Source organism: Leopardus geoffroyi, chromosome D3 (genome assembly GCF_018350155.1).
Source record: "Leopardus geoffroyi isolate Oge1 chromosome D3, O.geoffroyi_Oge1_pat1.0, whole genome shotgun sequence".
NCBI lineage: Eukaryota > Metazoa > Chordata > Mammalia > Carnivora > Felidae > Leopardus > Leopardus geoffroyi.
Window position 1 is genome coordinate 34,911,163 of NC_059339.1, and position 17,849 is coordinate 34,929,011.

Below are 17,849 nucleotides of genomic sequence, written 5' to 3' on the forward strand. Positions count from 1 at the left end.
TTTCCTCAAGGATTTGGCTATGGCTCTCCAAACTAAGGTTTCCAAACTTCTTCCATTCTCTTGACTTAAAGTCATTAAAAACAAAAACTGCCCTTTTTTCCAAAAGCCCTAAAAACAAGTTGCCGGACAACTTGAGGTCAACTTCAGACAAAATGCCCAAAACTCATGTACAGTCTTTGTGCCTGTCAAAAGGATCACCAGAGACATCTGAATTACAAACCAGGAAAACCCATCTGATTCCCACTGCCTGTTCCCACTCCGCCTGAAGACATCTAAACATCTTTCTCACTGGCAGCATGCGAGACTCTGACACTGGGTTTGTAATTTGTTCTAACCATTAACCTATATTTTTCTTTTGTTTCCCTAAAAGTGCCTCTTATAAATTACCTGATTGCTTGCTAAACAAAACAATCTATATGATGGGTAACGCCACCTGCTACACAAGTAAGGCCTTAAATGACTCTCAAGATAACATTACGTTATTTATTAAGCACTATAGTAACTCATGAGTAAAGTAGTTCTATAAAATAGAATGGCATTAGATGCCTTCACAGCAGCACAAGGAAGGACATGTGCCGTTATTAAAATGGAATGTTGTGTCTCCAATACAGTTGGTGACAAAAGTGTAACAGGATTACTTACAGATATGAATAACCAGATTGGTGGTCTTAAAGACTCTCCATTGCCACTTGATGATTGGTTAAATTCTTGATCTAGAGGTGGACTATGGTCTACCCTAAAGGGTCTTATCACACTTCTTATTTTTATTATATTAATCCTAATGTGGTGTCTCTTTCCCTTTGTTCTTTCCTATTGTCGAGGTACACGTAAACAGTTCCTGATTCCTTTGCCCCGCTGACAGATGATCCCTACTACACGAAACAATCCTTCCTTGACATCCACTCTGGACTCTGAAGCAGTGGCCTTCTGTGATTATTATTCATAGGAACAGACAGTGACCAATTTTGGATCATAGGTAGGAATATCTCTACAACTCCCTGTCAGCTTGAAGAAGTTACAGACGATGAGCCCTTTGTCCTTCAACAACCTTAAAGATTTAAGGACTGAAAATTGGTTAGGGGGGAATATGATGAGGGACAGAAGCAGGAAAATGTTTACCCTTAGCCAAGAAGGCTGGCCTAAAGCCTGCATAGTTTCAATAAACATCAAATATGTGCTGCTTGCTACATTCTTTAAGGGTCTCACGACTGCCTGCAAATCTCACCTATAGTTAATATCGAACTGAATGACAAGCACCAGAGGAATCTTGCAAAAGTAGTTTTACAAGCAGAAATTCAAAGAAATGTAAAGAGGCTTCTGTAATCTGACACTTCCTGCCTGCCCCCTTCCCTTTGATCACTAAATATGAAACCACCAGCCTCACACAGCAAAATGTGCAGATCTTTCTGCCCACGAGTCCTGACCTCATGCTACTTAAATAAACTTACTAAGTTGCACCTTACCGTCTCAAGAATCTTTCCTGACCGTTGAGTTTAATGACCACACATCAAAATGGAAGAGGTCTGAGGTGGGCCTGGTTGGATGAGCGGGACCAGAATGGGGCCCTTAGGGACCTGCTAAGGAGTTGGGCCTTTATCTGAGGAGCCAGCATTTTAAGCAGAAGTATGAGAGGACCTGCTATCATTCATTCATCCCTAAAGCATCTGTGTCTGCCATGTGTCCCACACTTAAGGGTGCTGGACAACTGTGTTCAAGGCAGTGATAAAGAATCAAGTTCCCTACCCTCATGGGCCTCACATGCTAGTTAGAGGAGAATAGAAAAGTCACCGATAAATACTTTCGGGGAGTTATCTGATATTAAAAAAATAAAATGGTAATAGGAGGGGTGACTGGGGAGAGGCCATTCCTTGAGAGATGGTAGTAGAGATATTTGAGCTCAGACAGGAATAAGAACAAGCAAACAAAATCTGCATAAAAAGCAGAGGGCAGCAGAGGAAACAACTCATGCAAATCCCAAGGGTGGCATAAATGTGGTGTGCTGAGGGAGGGCAAGGCCAGCAGCAGAGAGAACAGGAGGATGAGGGAAGGGGGTGTGAGGCTGGAGGAGAGGACAGTGAGGCCGACGGTGGATAAGGCTGAGAGAAGAAGATGCCATTCCGCAAACCCAGGACTCCAACAAGTCTTCTCTCATCATTTTCTTCAAATCAAGTAAAATCTGACCCAGAGCCCTATCGCAGCCAACAGCTGCCAAGAGCAAGGCTCTGTTACCTACCCTGCATCTCACAGGATCCTAGAGGCAAGTCTGGGGGCCCTAGACACGGAGGGTGGGGCTGGGCTGCTAATAGCCGTAAGTTGAAACCTCTAGAAGAAGGCAGCTGTTGACTTTGGAACCAGGACACTTCAGGGCACATTGAGGCCTGGAGCACAGTCCCCATGGTCTGGGAGACCCAGGCCTCTTCCCATTTTCTGGCAAATGTGATTGATTGCTTACCCCCACCTCCCTACCCCCCCCCCCCCCCAGAAGCAAAATCCACTGAAGCAGAGGAGACTGCTGGAAAACAAAAAGCAGTTGTGTGCTTTGCTCCTACTAGGTAACTTGAGCCCCTGAGGCAAAGGGGCACAAAGGCCTTGCAGTTCGCTGGCATTTGGAACTGGGGTTGGGGAGCTATTACCTGCACATCTGTGTTAGAAGGATCACTCTGGCTGTGGCATCGTGTACATCAGGAGGGCTCACAATGCAATCATTATTGCCACAGAAGTATTTCGGTGGTGTCTGTGTCTAAATTCAGTGGCTAACTTCAATCAAATCAGGACATTTCGGTCCCCGCGATGGATGAGGGCTCTGTACTTTTCCAGGTTTCTTTCTGAGTCACAGCACCACGCTGGGAGGGCAGAAATTTTTCTCTCTGCTTTTGTACTGAGAATTCTCATCTCAAAAGCTGGGCCCTGGAGTTGCTGCTGACTCCATCCTTCAAGCACAGACTTCAAAACAAAAAGATGTAAAATGAATTTTTTTTCAAATGGTTAGGAAAAATCTAAGAGGCCTAAGAGTCGTGACTCTTAACACCTATAAGCCAATGGAGTGTCCGCCAGCTTAAGGAACTCAGAACATGCCTGGCGTGGGCCACTGGGTGGGCCTGCCATACTGCAGCCTGCCGGCCTGCTGGCTTCCCCGGCTGAGAGGATCTCGCTCCACTGGGCATCTTCAGATCAAGACCCTCTGCCTCTCAGGGTCACATGACTCACCGCCACTGGACAGCTTCAGCAAAAGAACAACTTTCCTCATCGAATGTATGGTCCTACTTGAAATGAATTCTACCCCCGAACTCCTTAGATTTCTCATTCCGTTAAATCACTCAGCTGGCAACCTGTCCTCTAGAATGTTCCCCTCTCTAGAAGCCCTGTCCACCAAGCTGTCAGAACGTAGATTCTGGGAAACAACGCTGAATCTATCATAAAGGTACCATTTATGGCTCTCAATTCTAATAACGTCATCCCATGAGGGTCACTGTGGGAGAGCAGGGAGTGATTTTCCTACCTTGACCTTCCGGTGACTCCTTCCAACCATCAGATAGATCTCCTGAGCCTTGTAGAACAAGGAGAATGTTAAGTATTTCATTTCAAAGTTTCCCCCGTATTGGAACAAAGCGCATGAAAAAGCAGAGAGCAAACTATTAAAGAGTCTTTGTTTCAACACAATGTGTAGGGACATCCAGAGTGAAGGGTACACGCTTCCCTCAAACTAGAACTTCACTAGACAGAAATGTCACACTTACTCTAGTGTTTGTTCTACACTGAAGTTAGCAAAAAAGCAGGACACACTCATTTCAATTTTTTATTAAAATACTCTTTTGCTTATAGGGACAACCAAAGAAAAAAAGCGTAATTCTACATGTTGTAGATCGTGTGAAATACAATTAACATAGACTCTGGGGAATGTAGAATAGATTTTAAAAATCTTCAAGGAAGCTTTCACAAAAACAAACTTTAAATATGTGGCTTATTCATATCTACCTCATTTTTCAGAAGTTTTAGTTTCTTTTCTCTATGTTGATGCTACTCTGTTTTATAAATAATTGTTCAAATATTCTAAAAGCTTACCAATTTTGTTTTCTGAAGCTTTAGAAATATTATTTCTAAATGAAAGCCTCTCTTTTATAGCATTCTATGTAAACAAAGACTTACTTTATTTGAATTATCATTTGATTTGGTGCCACTATTTTGAGTACAATTTCTGCAATAATTAGATGTTATGGGGACAAAGAGAGACAGGAAAACTAACTAGCAGGGGCATGTCTTACCCTAGGAAAGAAACTTTTATATATGGCTTTTATAATACCTACTGATTTAGGGGTTTTTTCATCTAGTTATAAAATAGTTAACCTAATTTTTGATTTAAAAAAAAAAAGAATTTTTACCAGAGCTTCAAGTTAGAAGTAAATCATATCTAGAATAGTAATAAAGGGTCTAAATTTTAGTGGGGTTACTGGCTTCTGAAATGTTATACTTTTATTTTGGAAAACATTATTATTAAAAACTTGAAATACATTATAAACTGGTAATGGAATCTTTTAGGTAAACTCTGTCTTTCAATCCCTTCATAAACCACAAAAACAAAGCAAAATTGAATATGAAATTAACCATTGCATTTAGGGATAATTTCTACCGGGAGAAATAGATGTAAGGAAAATCAGTTCAAATACAATATGGTTCAAGAAATTACCTTCCCAGTATAAGGGCAGAAGAGATATTACAGTTAAAAATTTAATAATGAAGTCCTAATAAAGATGACAAATGCAGTTAAAAAGAGTCCTAGTTAAGGCAACATTAAGCACTGTCAATAAACACAGAAGGATTTCTATATTCATAGATATGAAATTACTTTGAAGAATACCAAAGTGGAAATGAAGCCCCTGGATGTAGATTCCTTTAAAACTTTCTCTTTTTTAGTTTAAAAGGTTTTAAGAAAACCATCACCTTTGTAGGCATTAATGAAGAAGGAAAGCCAAAATGTTTTCAAGGCACTTTTAAACAGAGGCATTTTAGGTGGAAGTAACAAAAGGATATCCCAATGTTTTCCTATTAAAAAAAATACACGCAAGAGCTAAACTTTAACTTTTTTTTTTTTTTTAAGGCCAAACGTTTTTGCAAAGGCTAAAGTACCTTTAGTATTCATTAGAGTAGCCTGAAAGAACAGAAAGGTATTAAGGCTTTAGATTTTATGATAGTTAATTATGATATTACATATGATTTTGTAACTAACTATTGTTCATATAATGAATACAAACACAAAGTGTCTAAGAGCATTATCTATTTTTATGTACTAAAATATTTAGACATACAAAAAAGATATTCCTGCAAGTTACTTGTAACTCATAACGTACTGAAAAATTAATAATTTTGTATAGTCAAGAGTCTCTGTAATATAAATATTTATGTTTTAGATTCATGCTTGAAGACTGGGATTTTATTACGATGAAGGACACATAGTATTTAAGCTTATCATTATCGAAACATATAAAACAAAATAGTCTGTAGTGTATTTGGAGTTAACATCATCTTAAACAGAGATTTCTTTTTCATTGCATACCCTTCACCTCCCACTGTCTGATTATACTTTGTAGTGAGAACATTCTATCCAGATGGAAACCTAAAGGAAAGATTACACTACAACAAAATAGTTTAAGTTTGCTTCCCGTAAGAACTGCCAGCTTTTTCAACCTTCCCTGTTCACACCGGTGAGTTTCCTCTTTATCTCCTCCTGTCACTCAGCTTAGGAACAAGGCTCTGCCCACGCCGTCTGTACAACAGGACGAAGTGCTTCCCTGGTGCTCTAAGTGGAGTCTGATTTGGCAGGCACTTCCCATCCTGAGTGTTCCGTAAGCTGGTACCTTAAGTCTGAGAAATGCTTATCTTCCTAATTCTTTATACCCTAGCAGAATATTTAATGCAATGTCATAGGTGTGCCTTGCAATTCTTGGTCAGAATTCTTCATCACTACGTACATCGGCACTTTGGGCAGGGGCATGTAAGAGAAGGAGAAATTTTCCTCAAAGCTCTGTCAGCATGTGTATTACAGGATGGATTCTGCTATGTAAGAGTTTTAAACTGTAAAACGTAGTAAGCATTTACTTTCTAAAACCAACATTACAAGGTTTGAAATTAAGCCTTTAATGGTGAAATTTATGTGAGTTCTCATCGGAGTATCTACCCTATTTATAGAAGAGATAAATGAGACAAGGTACAGTGAGTAAAGACTGGTGTATGACTGGAAAAACTCAGTGTCCTAGGAGTAGTATATGAAGAAGTCATAACTTATGTTAATGTGCTCTAACACTTTCAAAACCAAAGGCTTTTGGAATGCTAGAAAAAAAATGGCATCGGGCTTTGTCAAAAAACCTCAGATCTTTCAAGAAATTCTGTGTACTTGCTTCTCATAGGATCAAAGTTGTGAATGTATTTAAGAGGAAAGGGCTTGTTGCCAGTGGGCTATACAATCAACCAGAGCAGTGATAATTATAATTTAACACATTACTGGAATTGTCATACTTTAACTCCATCCAAATTCTTTCTATCTTCTTAACCAGCTAGCATGCCGGTACAACCAGTAGAGCTCAATGAGTAGTTTTTCGTATCTTTCTTGTTGTCTAGATTGCTTTGGTTTGCATTCTTCTCCTTCTTTAGAACATGCAGTTCATACATTTGACAGTTTTACTACCATAGTCGATGCATTCTGGACCAATGCACTCGCAGCAGGCGTTATGGAACCAGCGATATTTGGACGCTCCCATGGATTCACAGGATATTTTACACTGATGTATGGACATGCAGTCATCAAAATAAACCACAGTACACATGTGTTCTGAAAAAGAAAAAAATTAAGAGCTCAGAGCAAGAAAGAGGAAAATCAGGAAATGCTTTAATACCTGTCTGATATTAACAGTTATTCTTGGTTCTCTTACTGCTAGTCTACACAGGACAATGGATGAGGTGTAGGAAAAAAGATCACATTTGTTAATTATATTGAGAAAGAAGCCAGAGTCCCCCACTCCAGTTGAAGAAGGTAAAGGACTTCCTTAGTCACTTTATCAGATTCTGGACTTTGATCTCAAAGTTAAGGTTACTAGGCTTAACATTTGCTATGCTTCAGAGTTGTGCCTTTTAAATTGGGCCTGCCTGCCTGCCTGCCTTCCTTCCTTCCTTCCTTCCTTCCTTCCTTCCTCCCTCCCTCCCTCCCTCCCTTCCTTCTGTTTATTTATATTTGAGAGAGAGGTGGGGGGAGCATGAGCAGGAGGGGCAGAGAGGGAGGAAGACAGAGGATCTGAAATGGGCTCTGCACTGACAGCAGAGAGCCTGATGAGGGGTTTGAACTCAAGAACCATGAGATCGTGACTTGAGCCAAAGTTGGACACTTAACTGACTGAGCCACCCAGGCACCTCAAATTGGGCATTTCTGATAAGATTTCCTTAGAGGAGGGAATTCTCTGGCTAAAAGAAGTTTGAAAAATACTGTTCTAAAGCTATACTGAGAATTTACAAAAAAACAAAACAAACTTAATTCAAATGATGCAAAATGGTTAGCAATACTTGGCACAATTCTGCATTAGCTATTTAAAAACGCTCATATTATCAGTAGCAATTTCTAGTCTTGCTTTCCAACACAACTATTTTTGATTGTTTCAATTTTTAGTTCTCCTGGTGGTTAATGTCATATAATGAGCTAGCTAAGAGGATAGGGTACATGAAATAAATAAAGACAATAAAAAATATTAATAGAGAGTGTATGATTAGAGTCTGTTATTTTACAGAGCCATTTATAGAACTGATAAATTACCAGGCGTCTGAATAGCAAGGAAAGGTTTAATGGAAAAAAGCGGGCTTGTATTAGGAAGAAGAATGAAATGCGAAGTTACCAGGTAACAAAATAAGGAAAGTCACAAGGAGACCAGTGCAGTGTGCATGGGGAACAGAGTGGAGGCCAGTCCCGCTGCAGTGAAAGGTTGGCAGCAGGAGACAGCAGAACCATCACTGGCTATAGAAGATGAGATCAGGTCAAGACAGAAAACACGAAGGCCAGTACAGCATGAGACCAGGCAGACTAGGGACTGAGCAGGACAGGGGAGCTTTGAATCTCCAGGTGATTAGTAACTTTTTTTCATTTATTAATTGAACAAGTATTTATGGATCACCTACTATGGAATGGCCATTATGGACTCAAAGAGTAATGAGAGAATCCAAGGAACTAAGTGCAAAATGGTAGACCTATAAGTTAAAAACAGACAACAAGTCAAAACACAAATATGGGGAGAAGGAATAGAGCTAATTTGCTCTAGAGGTAAGAGCAGGGGCACCTAGAGAAGGTGTCAAAGAGGAGAAACTTTGTCTCGGAAGATAGTTGGTGTTTCCAGGAAACTTGGCTTCCTGCTAATTATTTTATTAAATTAAATGATATTTGAACAAAATTTATGAATTATCATTGAATACCTATTATACTGATTACATTTTAGTGGAGAAAATGGTAGCAAAATACCTTAATAAGGCATATTCCATATATTTCTGATGTTTTCCAAAATCTGCAATTTGTCTCTTAAGGTAGTATAACCAAAAAGCAACAAGAATGCTTATTCTGAGTATCATTAACAAATGCTGTTTGGCTTTTACTACTGATATCCAAAGGTCATACTATTCCAGATAGGCAGGGTTATAAGGGAGGGCACAACAAAAAGCCAAATAAGAAATAGTACAAATTATACTATTTATGCATAATTCATTTCATTTTAAGAAATAAAAACTTCATCATTGCCATATTCTTCCACAGTAAAATGGTGCAGAGCCTTTTACTTGAAAATATCAAAGATTTTATAAAAGTTACATGCCCTTTACATTAAGGAATGACCTATCCTCACTAATAAGCGTTCTTTAATGTGGTTCTCAAAGTTATACAAGTCATTCTTTCATTTAGTTCCCCTTCTGACTGACAGCACTGGGGACAGTTTATACCTGGAGATTAGACGTCTGTAATACCAACCTGCTCATAAAGAAATTTAGCAGATGACCTCAGTAGCATTTTTGGTACCAATGCTATTACAAAAACATGACTTCCTAGGACACTCTGAATATTACCTGACAGTGTGCAATGCTATATGAAGTAAGCAGCACTGTTGCTATCTTATGGAAAGAACAATTTAAGCCTAACACAAATAAACATCAAAATTAGAACCAGATTATCTATCTTCCAACACAACCTCTATCGCTGTGACCATGAAGGAGTGGTGACTATATGCCTGACATGCCTCCTTATCTACTTAGGGATTAGGGTCATTAAAGTCCAGAATTTACTTACGATTAGACAAACTCAAAGATACTGTAGGTTTCACAGACCACCCAGAAAGTGAGGGGGCAAGATAGAAAGTCAGCTGTGGGCAGTTACCTTTGTCACTGGAGTAAGGTGCGTGAACATTATTGCTAGGAACAGATACATTTTGATGGTGTGGCTGGTTCACGGTTTCTAAAAAGGAAACCAGATTCTCATGATGCGAGAGTTCCTCTGCAACAGGGAAGGAAACAATGTTCCAGTTCAACTGAGTGTCTCCTTCTGTGAGTGCCCGGAAGAGAGAAGGGATTGGCTCGTGAAGCTCCTCCACCGTGCTCTTTGAGGTTGGAGGTGTGTCACTATAGTTTCTAGGATTACACATACCTGGAGGAGAAGGGACGAAGAAAATAAAAGTTAATTTTTCTCCCTGACTTACTGTCTTGCAATCAAAGCTCCAACATATGAAAATAAGGCTGCTTCTACATATATGTAGATATCTTCCTAGTTTTTTTGGCTGAGAGGGCCTAGAAGTGATAACACCCCTGTAGCATCGAGCACATCAAGTGCCCAGATGTTGTTTTCTAAATACCTAACCTCCACTAAGAGGGACCAGAGCTATTTTGAGAAAAGACTGATTCCAGAACTAGGTCAGGGAAAGTACAAAATGACCCTGGGATACTTTCTATCCCAAAAAGTAAGGAAATGCTCAGTGAATAATGGGACATATCAAAACACAGGATGTAACTTGAATGGGCTCCTACTGGCCAAATAGACAATTTTAATGTCAAAATAAATGATGATAGTAATGGATTACCACCTGACAAATAAAATAGGAATTAATGAGTCCTTATATTATCAATAAATGAATGGAGGAAAAGCTCCTCCTTCTAGTAGTGTGCCCAACTGATAAATGTAGAAGGAATGAAGGAAATAGAAAATCACCACTTGGCAATTATCATAGAGGTGTTTGATTCAGATGGGAGTCATCAATGGATGCTACAGCTTGTGGGTGGAGGTCAGATGAGGAACATATTAAAGTACTCCAGGATCATCCTACATAACATAAAGTCTCTACTCAATAAAACTCTCAAGGGAAAGACCGCAGTACTGTTTCAGACTGAATGAGTCTGAACAGACATGACAACTAAATGCATCACATATTCTGGATAGCAGCCTGGATCAGAAGAGGTATCACAAGGGATACTGCTGAGACATTTGGCAAAGTATGAATGAAGTTTGTGGACTGGATGGCAATGTTGTAACAATGTTGGCTTCCTTATTTGGAAGGTGTGTGCTAGTTATATAGGAGAATGTTCTAGTTAGAAAACACAGACTAGAATATTTAGTAGTGATGGGATATCATGTATAAAGCTTGTTTTCTAAAGGTTCAAAAAAGGATGAATGATCATGCGTGTTGGGTATGCGTATATGGAGAGGGAGTAGTACTGAACAATGGAGCAAATTCGATAAAATGTTAGTAACTGGGGAATCTAGGTGAGGGATACAGGGATCTTTACCCTTCTGGCAGATTTTCCCTATATTTGAAATTATTTCAAAATGAATTATTTTGGGGGCACCTGGGTGGCTCAGGTCATGATCTCCCAGTTCACGAGTTTGAGCCCCACGTCAGGCTCTGTGTTGATGGAGTGGAGCCTGCTTGGGATTCTGGCTCCCTTTCTCTCTGCCCCTCCCCTGATGGTTTTCTCTCTCTCTCTCTCTCAAAAATAATAAACATTTTAACACAAAAAAAGAATTATTTTTTTAAAAAATCTTAAAAAGGAAAACCGGTAGAGGGGAATTAGCGATAGTGACTATAGAAAATGTTTCCAAGGTGTTTTGTTATAAAGGGAAGAGCTGAGAAAATGCTTAATCAGCCCCAGTCTTTGGGCAATAATAGCCCAACATCCAGCTGATATTGTAGAGCAGAAGGGAGCTACCCAGAATGCGAGTTCTGAGCTAATTAAATGATTATTATTGTCTTAAGCCACTACATTTGGGGGTAGGTTGTTTAGCAGTACTAATAACTGGAACAGAGCCCTCCGGATTTTCTGTCATGAATACTGTACTTTAAAAACTAAATTATAGGGGCGCCTGGGTGGCGCAGTCAGTTAAGCATCCGACTTCAGCCAGGTCACGATCTCGCGGTCCGTGAGTTCGAGCCCCGCGTCGGGCTCTGGGCTGATGGCTCAGAGCCTGGAGCCTGTTTCCGATTCTGTGTCTCCCTCTCTCTCTGCCCCTCCCCCGTTCATGCTCTGTCTCTCTCTGTCCCAAAAATAAATAAACGTTGAAAAAAAAATTAAAAAAAAAAGCTAAATTATATTTCACTTTGGTTTAGTATCTATTAGGTCTAATATGGAGTTTTTCTTTTTCCTCAGATTAAAATTTTGAACTGTTAAACCAAATTTATAAATTCCTAGATTTTATAAATTTAGGCGGAAGGGAAAATCATCTCGTGTTTTCCACACGTTACTCGTTTAAGGGAGATGGCAAGAACTGAGGATAACGAGGTTGTTTATATTCTTCATAAAATCTTTTAATACACAGGAACTCTTAATGATTTAGATGATGACACAGAATGATGGATTAAAGGGTCAATCTGACTCCTTTATTCATAAAAGAGGAAATGGGCCCAGATAAATTAAATCATTCGTCCACTGTTATATAATCTAGGATTAACGCCAACATTATGATTCAGTCTGATTTCACATCCATTGCTGATTTCAATAACCACATTCTATAAATAACCGTTAAGTGGCACTGAAAAGCAAATCATACTTAGAATATGTGAATTATAAAATATACATAATTTATTCTTCTGCCGGATTTTATAATGAATGAAAATTAGTAATCTGAGATGAAAAGGTAAACAACAGAGCTCAATGGTTGGAAGAGCTAAACTCAACGTCTACTGGGACTTTAAACAAACTTCAGGGCTCATTTCCAGAGATTTCATTACGTTCAAAAAAGTTTTGAGGGGAGAGATTTGTGCATTTAACAAACTCAGGCCAAAAACATCTGTAATTTAAATCTGAATACATTGTGTTAAAACCAGTATGCATGAAGTAAATGCTTACTATCTAGATAATATTTTTCCATGGCATGATTTTAAAGCTTTCACATATCTTTCTCTTTACAGCTAGGATTACATTCAGAGAGATCATCACTAGAAACTCTTCTTAGGCAATGCAGATTTTGACCCTCCATTTCTTGCCTGAAGCACTCTTCAAATTCTGAATTCTTTCAAGCATGGGGAGTTATGAAATCTGATCTTCCAATGACATGTGCGATTTATCCTGCTCAGGAAAAGCAACCTTTTAAAATTTCTGGAAGTTCTTTTTTTTTTTTTTTTTTTTTTTTTAATATTTTACAAATTTATTTTAGAGAGAGAGGGGGTGTGAGGGGACCAGGGGCAGAAAGAGAGGGACACAGAGAATCCAAGGCAGGCTCTGCACTGTCAGCACAGAACCCGACACGGGGCTCAAACCCACGAACTGTGAGATCACAGTCTGAGCCTAAATCAAAAGTCAGACACTCAAATGACTGAGCCACCCAGGCAATTCTTTAGTTGCCTGGAAAGGCATTCTTTAGGAAATTCTTTAGTTGTCTATATTCATTATGTACAATGGACTAATTTCTGGGGAGAAAGTTACTAACCACTCACAGCTTAAAACAATTAGGAAAACTTCTCTGGAAAGCATCTATCATCCTCCTGAAGTTTATCATTGTTAGCTTTTCTTTAGTTGGCTACAGAGGTTATTTTCACTATCATTGTGTTGAGGCAGTTTGTTACTTTGTGCCATTCTATCACTACAGTGAAGTTTTTAAATTTTAAAGAAACCGGCTCTGCACAAGGCAGTCAGGAGAGGCTTCAAATCAGGAAACAAATGGCAACCACTGAAAAGGCAAGCATTTCAAATCCTTTAGGTGCATAGAACTTTGATACAATTTGTTTCGGCAAGCCAGAATTCACTACTATTGTGCTCTAGATCTACAACTACTAAGTACAAAGATTTTTTCTGATGTGTGCTTAATTCTTTTATATATCTGACCTGTGTCTTCATACATTTGAAAACTAAGGTTATATTAAAGTAGAGCTTACTTGATGAAACCACATTTTAGGGTAGTTATTAAGACTAAGGGGGAAAGTTATTACTTTCCTTAATGTGCATGGTTAAAAGCAACCACGGAGTCCAGAAAAATGTACAATAAAGAAGCAGCATTGCTTTCCACTCCTCCCACCCCCAATTCCACTCCCCAGACACACCCACTTTATTTTTTTATTTTATTTTATTTTTTTCAACGTTTATTCATTTTTGGGACAGAGAGAGACAGAGCATGAACGGGGGAGGGGCAGAGAGAGAGGGAGACACAGAATCGGAAACAGGCTAGACACACCCACTTTAAAAGTGTTCTTGGGACACCTGGGTGGCTCAGTTGGTTGAGCGTCTGATTTCAGGTCATGATCCCACAGGTGGTTCCTGAGTTCAAGCCCCACATGTCAGGCTTTCTGCTGTCAGTGCAGAACCTGCTTTGGATCCTCTGTCTCCCTCTCTCTCTCACTCTCGCTTTCCTCTCTCTCTCTCTCTCTCTCTGTCTCTCAAAAAGAAAAAAGAAAAAGAAAAAAGTCTGTTCTTAAGTTTCTCTGGTAGTTACCTCTACGAGAATTTAAATAAAAATGGTTAATTTACCAGAAGCAGTAAAAAACATCTTAGACCTTATCTATTAATCCTCTTATATGAGAGATGAAGATTAAGTTCATTTATACTAGACTCTTTCTTGTGTTTCTAATAATTATATTATTCTAATACTATAGAATACTCCTTTGCAGTCTTAAATATACTTAAACTTCTGATTCTTATTCCACATCTCTTAATTCCCTCATTTACAGATAAGGATGCCAGTGTCTTCCCACTTTCCCCACCCAACTCCTCTTAACTTATGTTGACAAACTTAATAAAAACCTTCTGTTGCCTAAATACAATGAAATCTTCTTGTCTTAGTATACTTGATTTTGAAAGTTGAAAACCAGCAAACAGCAGTTTACCTTAACATGACCCCATGAACATTGTTCACTGAAAAGCAGACAGTATGATAGGATTTTCCTTGTCCAATGCTGTATTATCAGAAGAAAATATTTCTAATTTTAAGATAAAATGAATTTTTTTTCCATGAACTCCATACAATACTGAAAAACAGCTACATTTCACACAGCATTACCTATCAGGTCTTCTTGCCAAAAATTTTAACCTGAATCCAACCAAACTTTTAACAACTAGGTTCAAATTACTGGAAATACAGAGGGATAAAGGAACAAGCTAAATGACAACCTCAAGGAAATAAAGTTAGACCCTGAATGTGGGATATTCTACAGGCAAACTGATACTGTTTCTTCAATATGTCAAGTGGCATGAGAAAAAAAAAAACAACACACCAGATACCACATAAGCATCTTGTTTGGATCAATTTGAACATATCAACTATACAAACATGCTTTTGAGACAAATGGAGAAACTTGATTATGAATTGGAATGTTAGGTTATACCAAGAAATTATTGTTAATTTTGTAGGTTTCATAATGGCATTATGATTTAAAAAGTAAATGTATTTTCTTTTAGGGATTGAAACTGAAGAATGTAGGGGTAAAAATTATTTACTGTCCGTAGTTTGCTTTTAAATATTCTGTGCCAAGTAAGAAAAAAAAAAGGGAGGAAAGGATAGATGAAACGAATGTAGCTTATTTTTGATAATTGTTGAATCCAGTGATGGGTATATAGGAATTCATCATGCTACTCTCTCTACTTCTCTGGATGTGAAAATTTTCATAATGGCAAATCAACTGCCATATTTAATTCCTAGGACTAATATTTTCTTATTGAACTTTTGCATTTTCTTGTACTTTCTATGCTAGGAATTTTCTTGGAATGTGTGTGTGTGTGTGTGTGTGTGTGTGTGTGTGTGTTTGTACCACAGATAACAAGCTTATAACAAATCTTGAAGAATTATTCTGCTTCTCAAGTGTATGCTAGATATCCTATGGAACACATTTTCTTCTCAGAGATAGGCTTCTCAGGGCCCTCACTTATTGCTTCGGGCAGACTAGTTGTCTCTTAAGCCTCTGTATTATTTATGCTTTTAATTTTCTGTGTATTAGATGTTTCAACATCTTTCTGGCTGGGGAGAGACTGCTCCTTCCTGGGCTAGTCAATTCTTAAAGCCAGCAGTGGGCTCAGCCAGAAGGAGGCTTTTGATATGCAAATTGACCAAACCCTGAGCCACACCTCCTCTATCACCCAAGCACCCCAGGAGGCATGCGCTTAATGAAGCCAGACCTGGTGCTAAGCAACTAGCGAGTGTCTCTAGGGCCTAGAGCCCATGGGAATTATTCAAACTGGCCAGTTCTAAACTGTTTGCCCCGCCCTGCCTTTACTTTCCAGTGGAAACCCCACTGAAGATTCTGGCCCAGATTTTCCTCCTGTTCCTGTCTTTTGCCACTTGATAAAAAGCTGGTGCTTCCCCTATGACCCTGGATGGCATGCAGTGACCCCCTCTCTGAGACCTGTGATTTATAATGAACTTTGTTCCTCACTGAGCCTTTCTTGACTGACCACAGAACAGCCTCCTGTGTGGCTTTCATCTTATAACTGTCCTTAAATCACCTCCTGGTTAAAGCCAGTATTTCCTTCAACCCATGTTTTTCTCTTTCTTGGTCTTTTGCCTTATTTTCTCTGATACCACACCAAATGTGGTGTGTGCAAAGTACACTTAAGAGTTCTTGCTGTCCAAAAATGTTTTTAATTTTACATTCACATTCTTGATCAATAATTTGTCAGAACAAAATAATTTTCCTACTGTGTATTTAAGATATTGGTCCAGTGACAGTAATGAGAAGTCTGATGGTAGTGTGATTCTTCTTCTTTTCCTGACTCTGGTTTTCTACTCACATGATTTATTTTATTTTAAGTAGGCTCCATGCCCAAAGTGGGGCTTGAACTCACAACCTTGAGATCAAGAGTCGCATGCTTTACCAACTGAGCCAGCCAGGCACCCTTGCAGTGTAATTCTTATTCCTTGTATATACACTCTATTGTTATTTCTGAGATCTTTCAGAATATTATTTAACTTGGCAATTGGAAGACTTACAGGAGGCTGTGTTTAGATGTAGGTGTTTTCTCATTCATCTTGTTCTGCATTCTGTAGATTCTTTCAGTCTAACGCATGTTTTTTTCTCAGCCTTGGGAAGTTTTCTTCTATTATTTCTTTGACAGCTTTTTTCCTCCTATTTTTGATTCTTTTCTGGAGTATCTATTTTTCCCTGTCATATTTTCCATCTGTCTGTTTGCTCTATATTTCTATGACATTCCAATGTTATTTCCAACCCCTCTTAATTTACAATTTTTCTAATCAAATTTTAAATTTGCAAATGCTTTCTTGTTCTGTTTTTTATAATATAATAATAAAATATAGTATGTTTTCTCAAATTCCTCCAAAATTTAGCCATCAGTTTTCTTAAAGATTTATTTCCTAAAGATTTCCTCCATGGTCAGCTGGTCTGCTGCTGTGCCGTGTTCTTTCCTTCAAGGTACTTGCTCTACTTTGTTCACAGGTCTGGTTATTAGGCTGGAGACATTTCCCCTCCTGCAATGCCTGAATGAGGGGCTCTTGACTCTGGTGTGCCAACCACACACCAGTGCTTGTAGTCCTTTCAACTTAATTCCTTCATTTTCTCTAGAGAGAATCTCTCCATTTTTTTTTAAACCTGGGTTATTTTGAATGTTTTATAGGAAGAATGAGAGAGGGGGTAGGGTATCAAATCATACAGCTGTTCTTTAGACACATCTTTATTTTTTTTTTTTTTAATTTTTTTTTTTCAACATTTATTTATTTTCGGTACAGAGAGAGACAGAGCATGAATGGGGGAGGGGCAGAGAGAGAGGGAGACACAGAATCGGAAACCGGCTCCAGGCCCTGAGCCATCAGCCCAGAGCCCAACGCGGGGCTCGAACTCACGGACCACGAGATCGTGACCTGGCTGAAGTCGGACGCTCAACCGACTGCGCCACCCAGGTGCCCCTCTTTAGACACATCTTTAAATAACCTTTCTATTTCCACGTATATTTCTCATTCTTACACGCCACAAAAGTCAAAGCTGAGCCTGAAGATTCACTGGGGAGTTTAGTTAGGAAAGTCACTCCTCACCCTGCCATAACCCCCTTTTCTGCAAATTGTTTTGGTGTTGCTTCCAATCTGTTTACTAAACAGCAAGATTCTCCATCTTCCTTTTAGGTATTTCTCCAATTTCTCTTTCTCTTTGTTGTTAAAGTTCATTTCCAGTTGTATTCTTTTATTTCATTTTACTGGAGTTTAAAAAGTACAAGGGAGAGCATGTGTGAAAATAGACCACTGTGTTGAACCAGAAGTCACATTTGCTTTAAGGGTATGAAAATGTGATGACTCATATTTTCTTTTGCTTTTTCTTGCACTCTGGCTCTTGACCTCTCCCCCATTCCCTCTTCCATCTCGTTTTCCCCAGAATCTCTTGTATCCAACTTCCTATAAGGCATCTCCACTTGAAAAC

General features: G+C 38.9%; 1 protein-coding gene across 2 annotated transcripts in view; it reads right to left on the reverse strand.

Moving 5' to 3' along the window:
- Window positions 1–3,783: 3,783 nt before the first annotated feature.
- TWSG1 (twisted gastrulation BMP signaling modulator 1) overlaps window positions 3,784–17,849 on the reverse strand; it is a 71,881-nt gene continuing 57,815 nt past the window's right edge. For both annotated transcript variants that reach the window (XM_045459789.1, XM_045459790.1), the window contains exons 4-5: window positions 9,392–9,658; window positions 3,784–6,823 (exon numbers count right to left, since the gene is read on the reverse strand). In XM_045459789.1, the coding sequence (XP_045315745.1) occupies window positions 6,642–6,823; window positions 9,392–9,658 (449 nt within the window). In that variant the 3' untranslated portion in view covers window positions 3,784–6,641. The remainder of the gene's footprint in view (window positions 6,824–9,391; window positions 9,659–17,849) is intronic.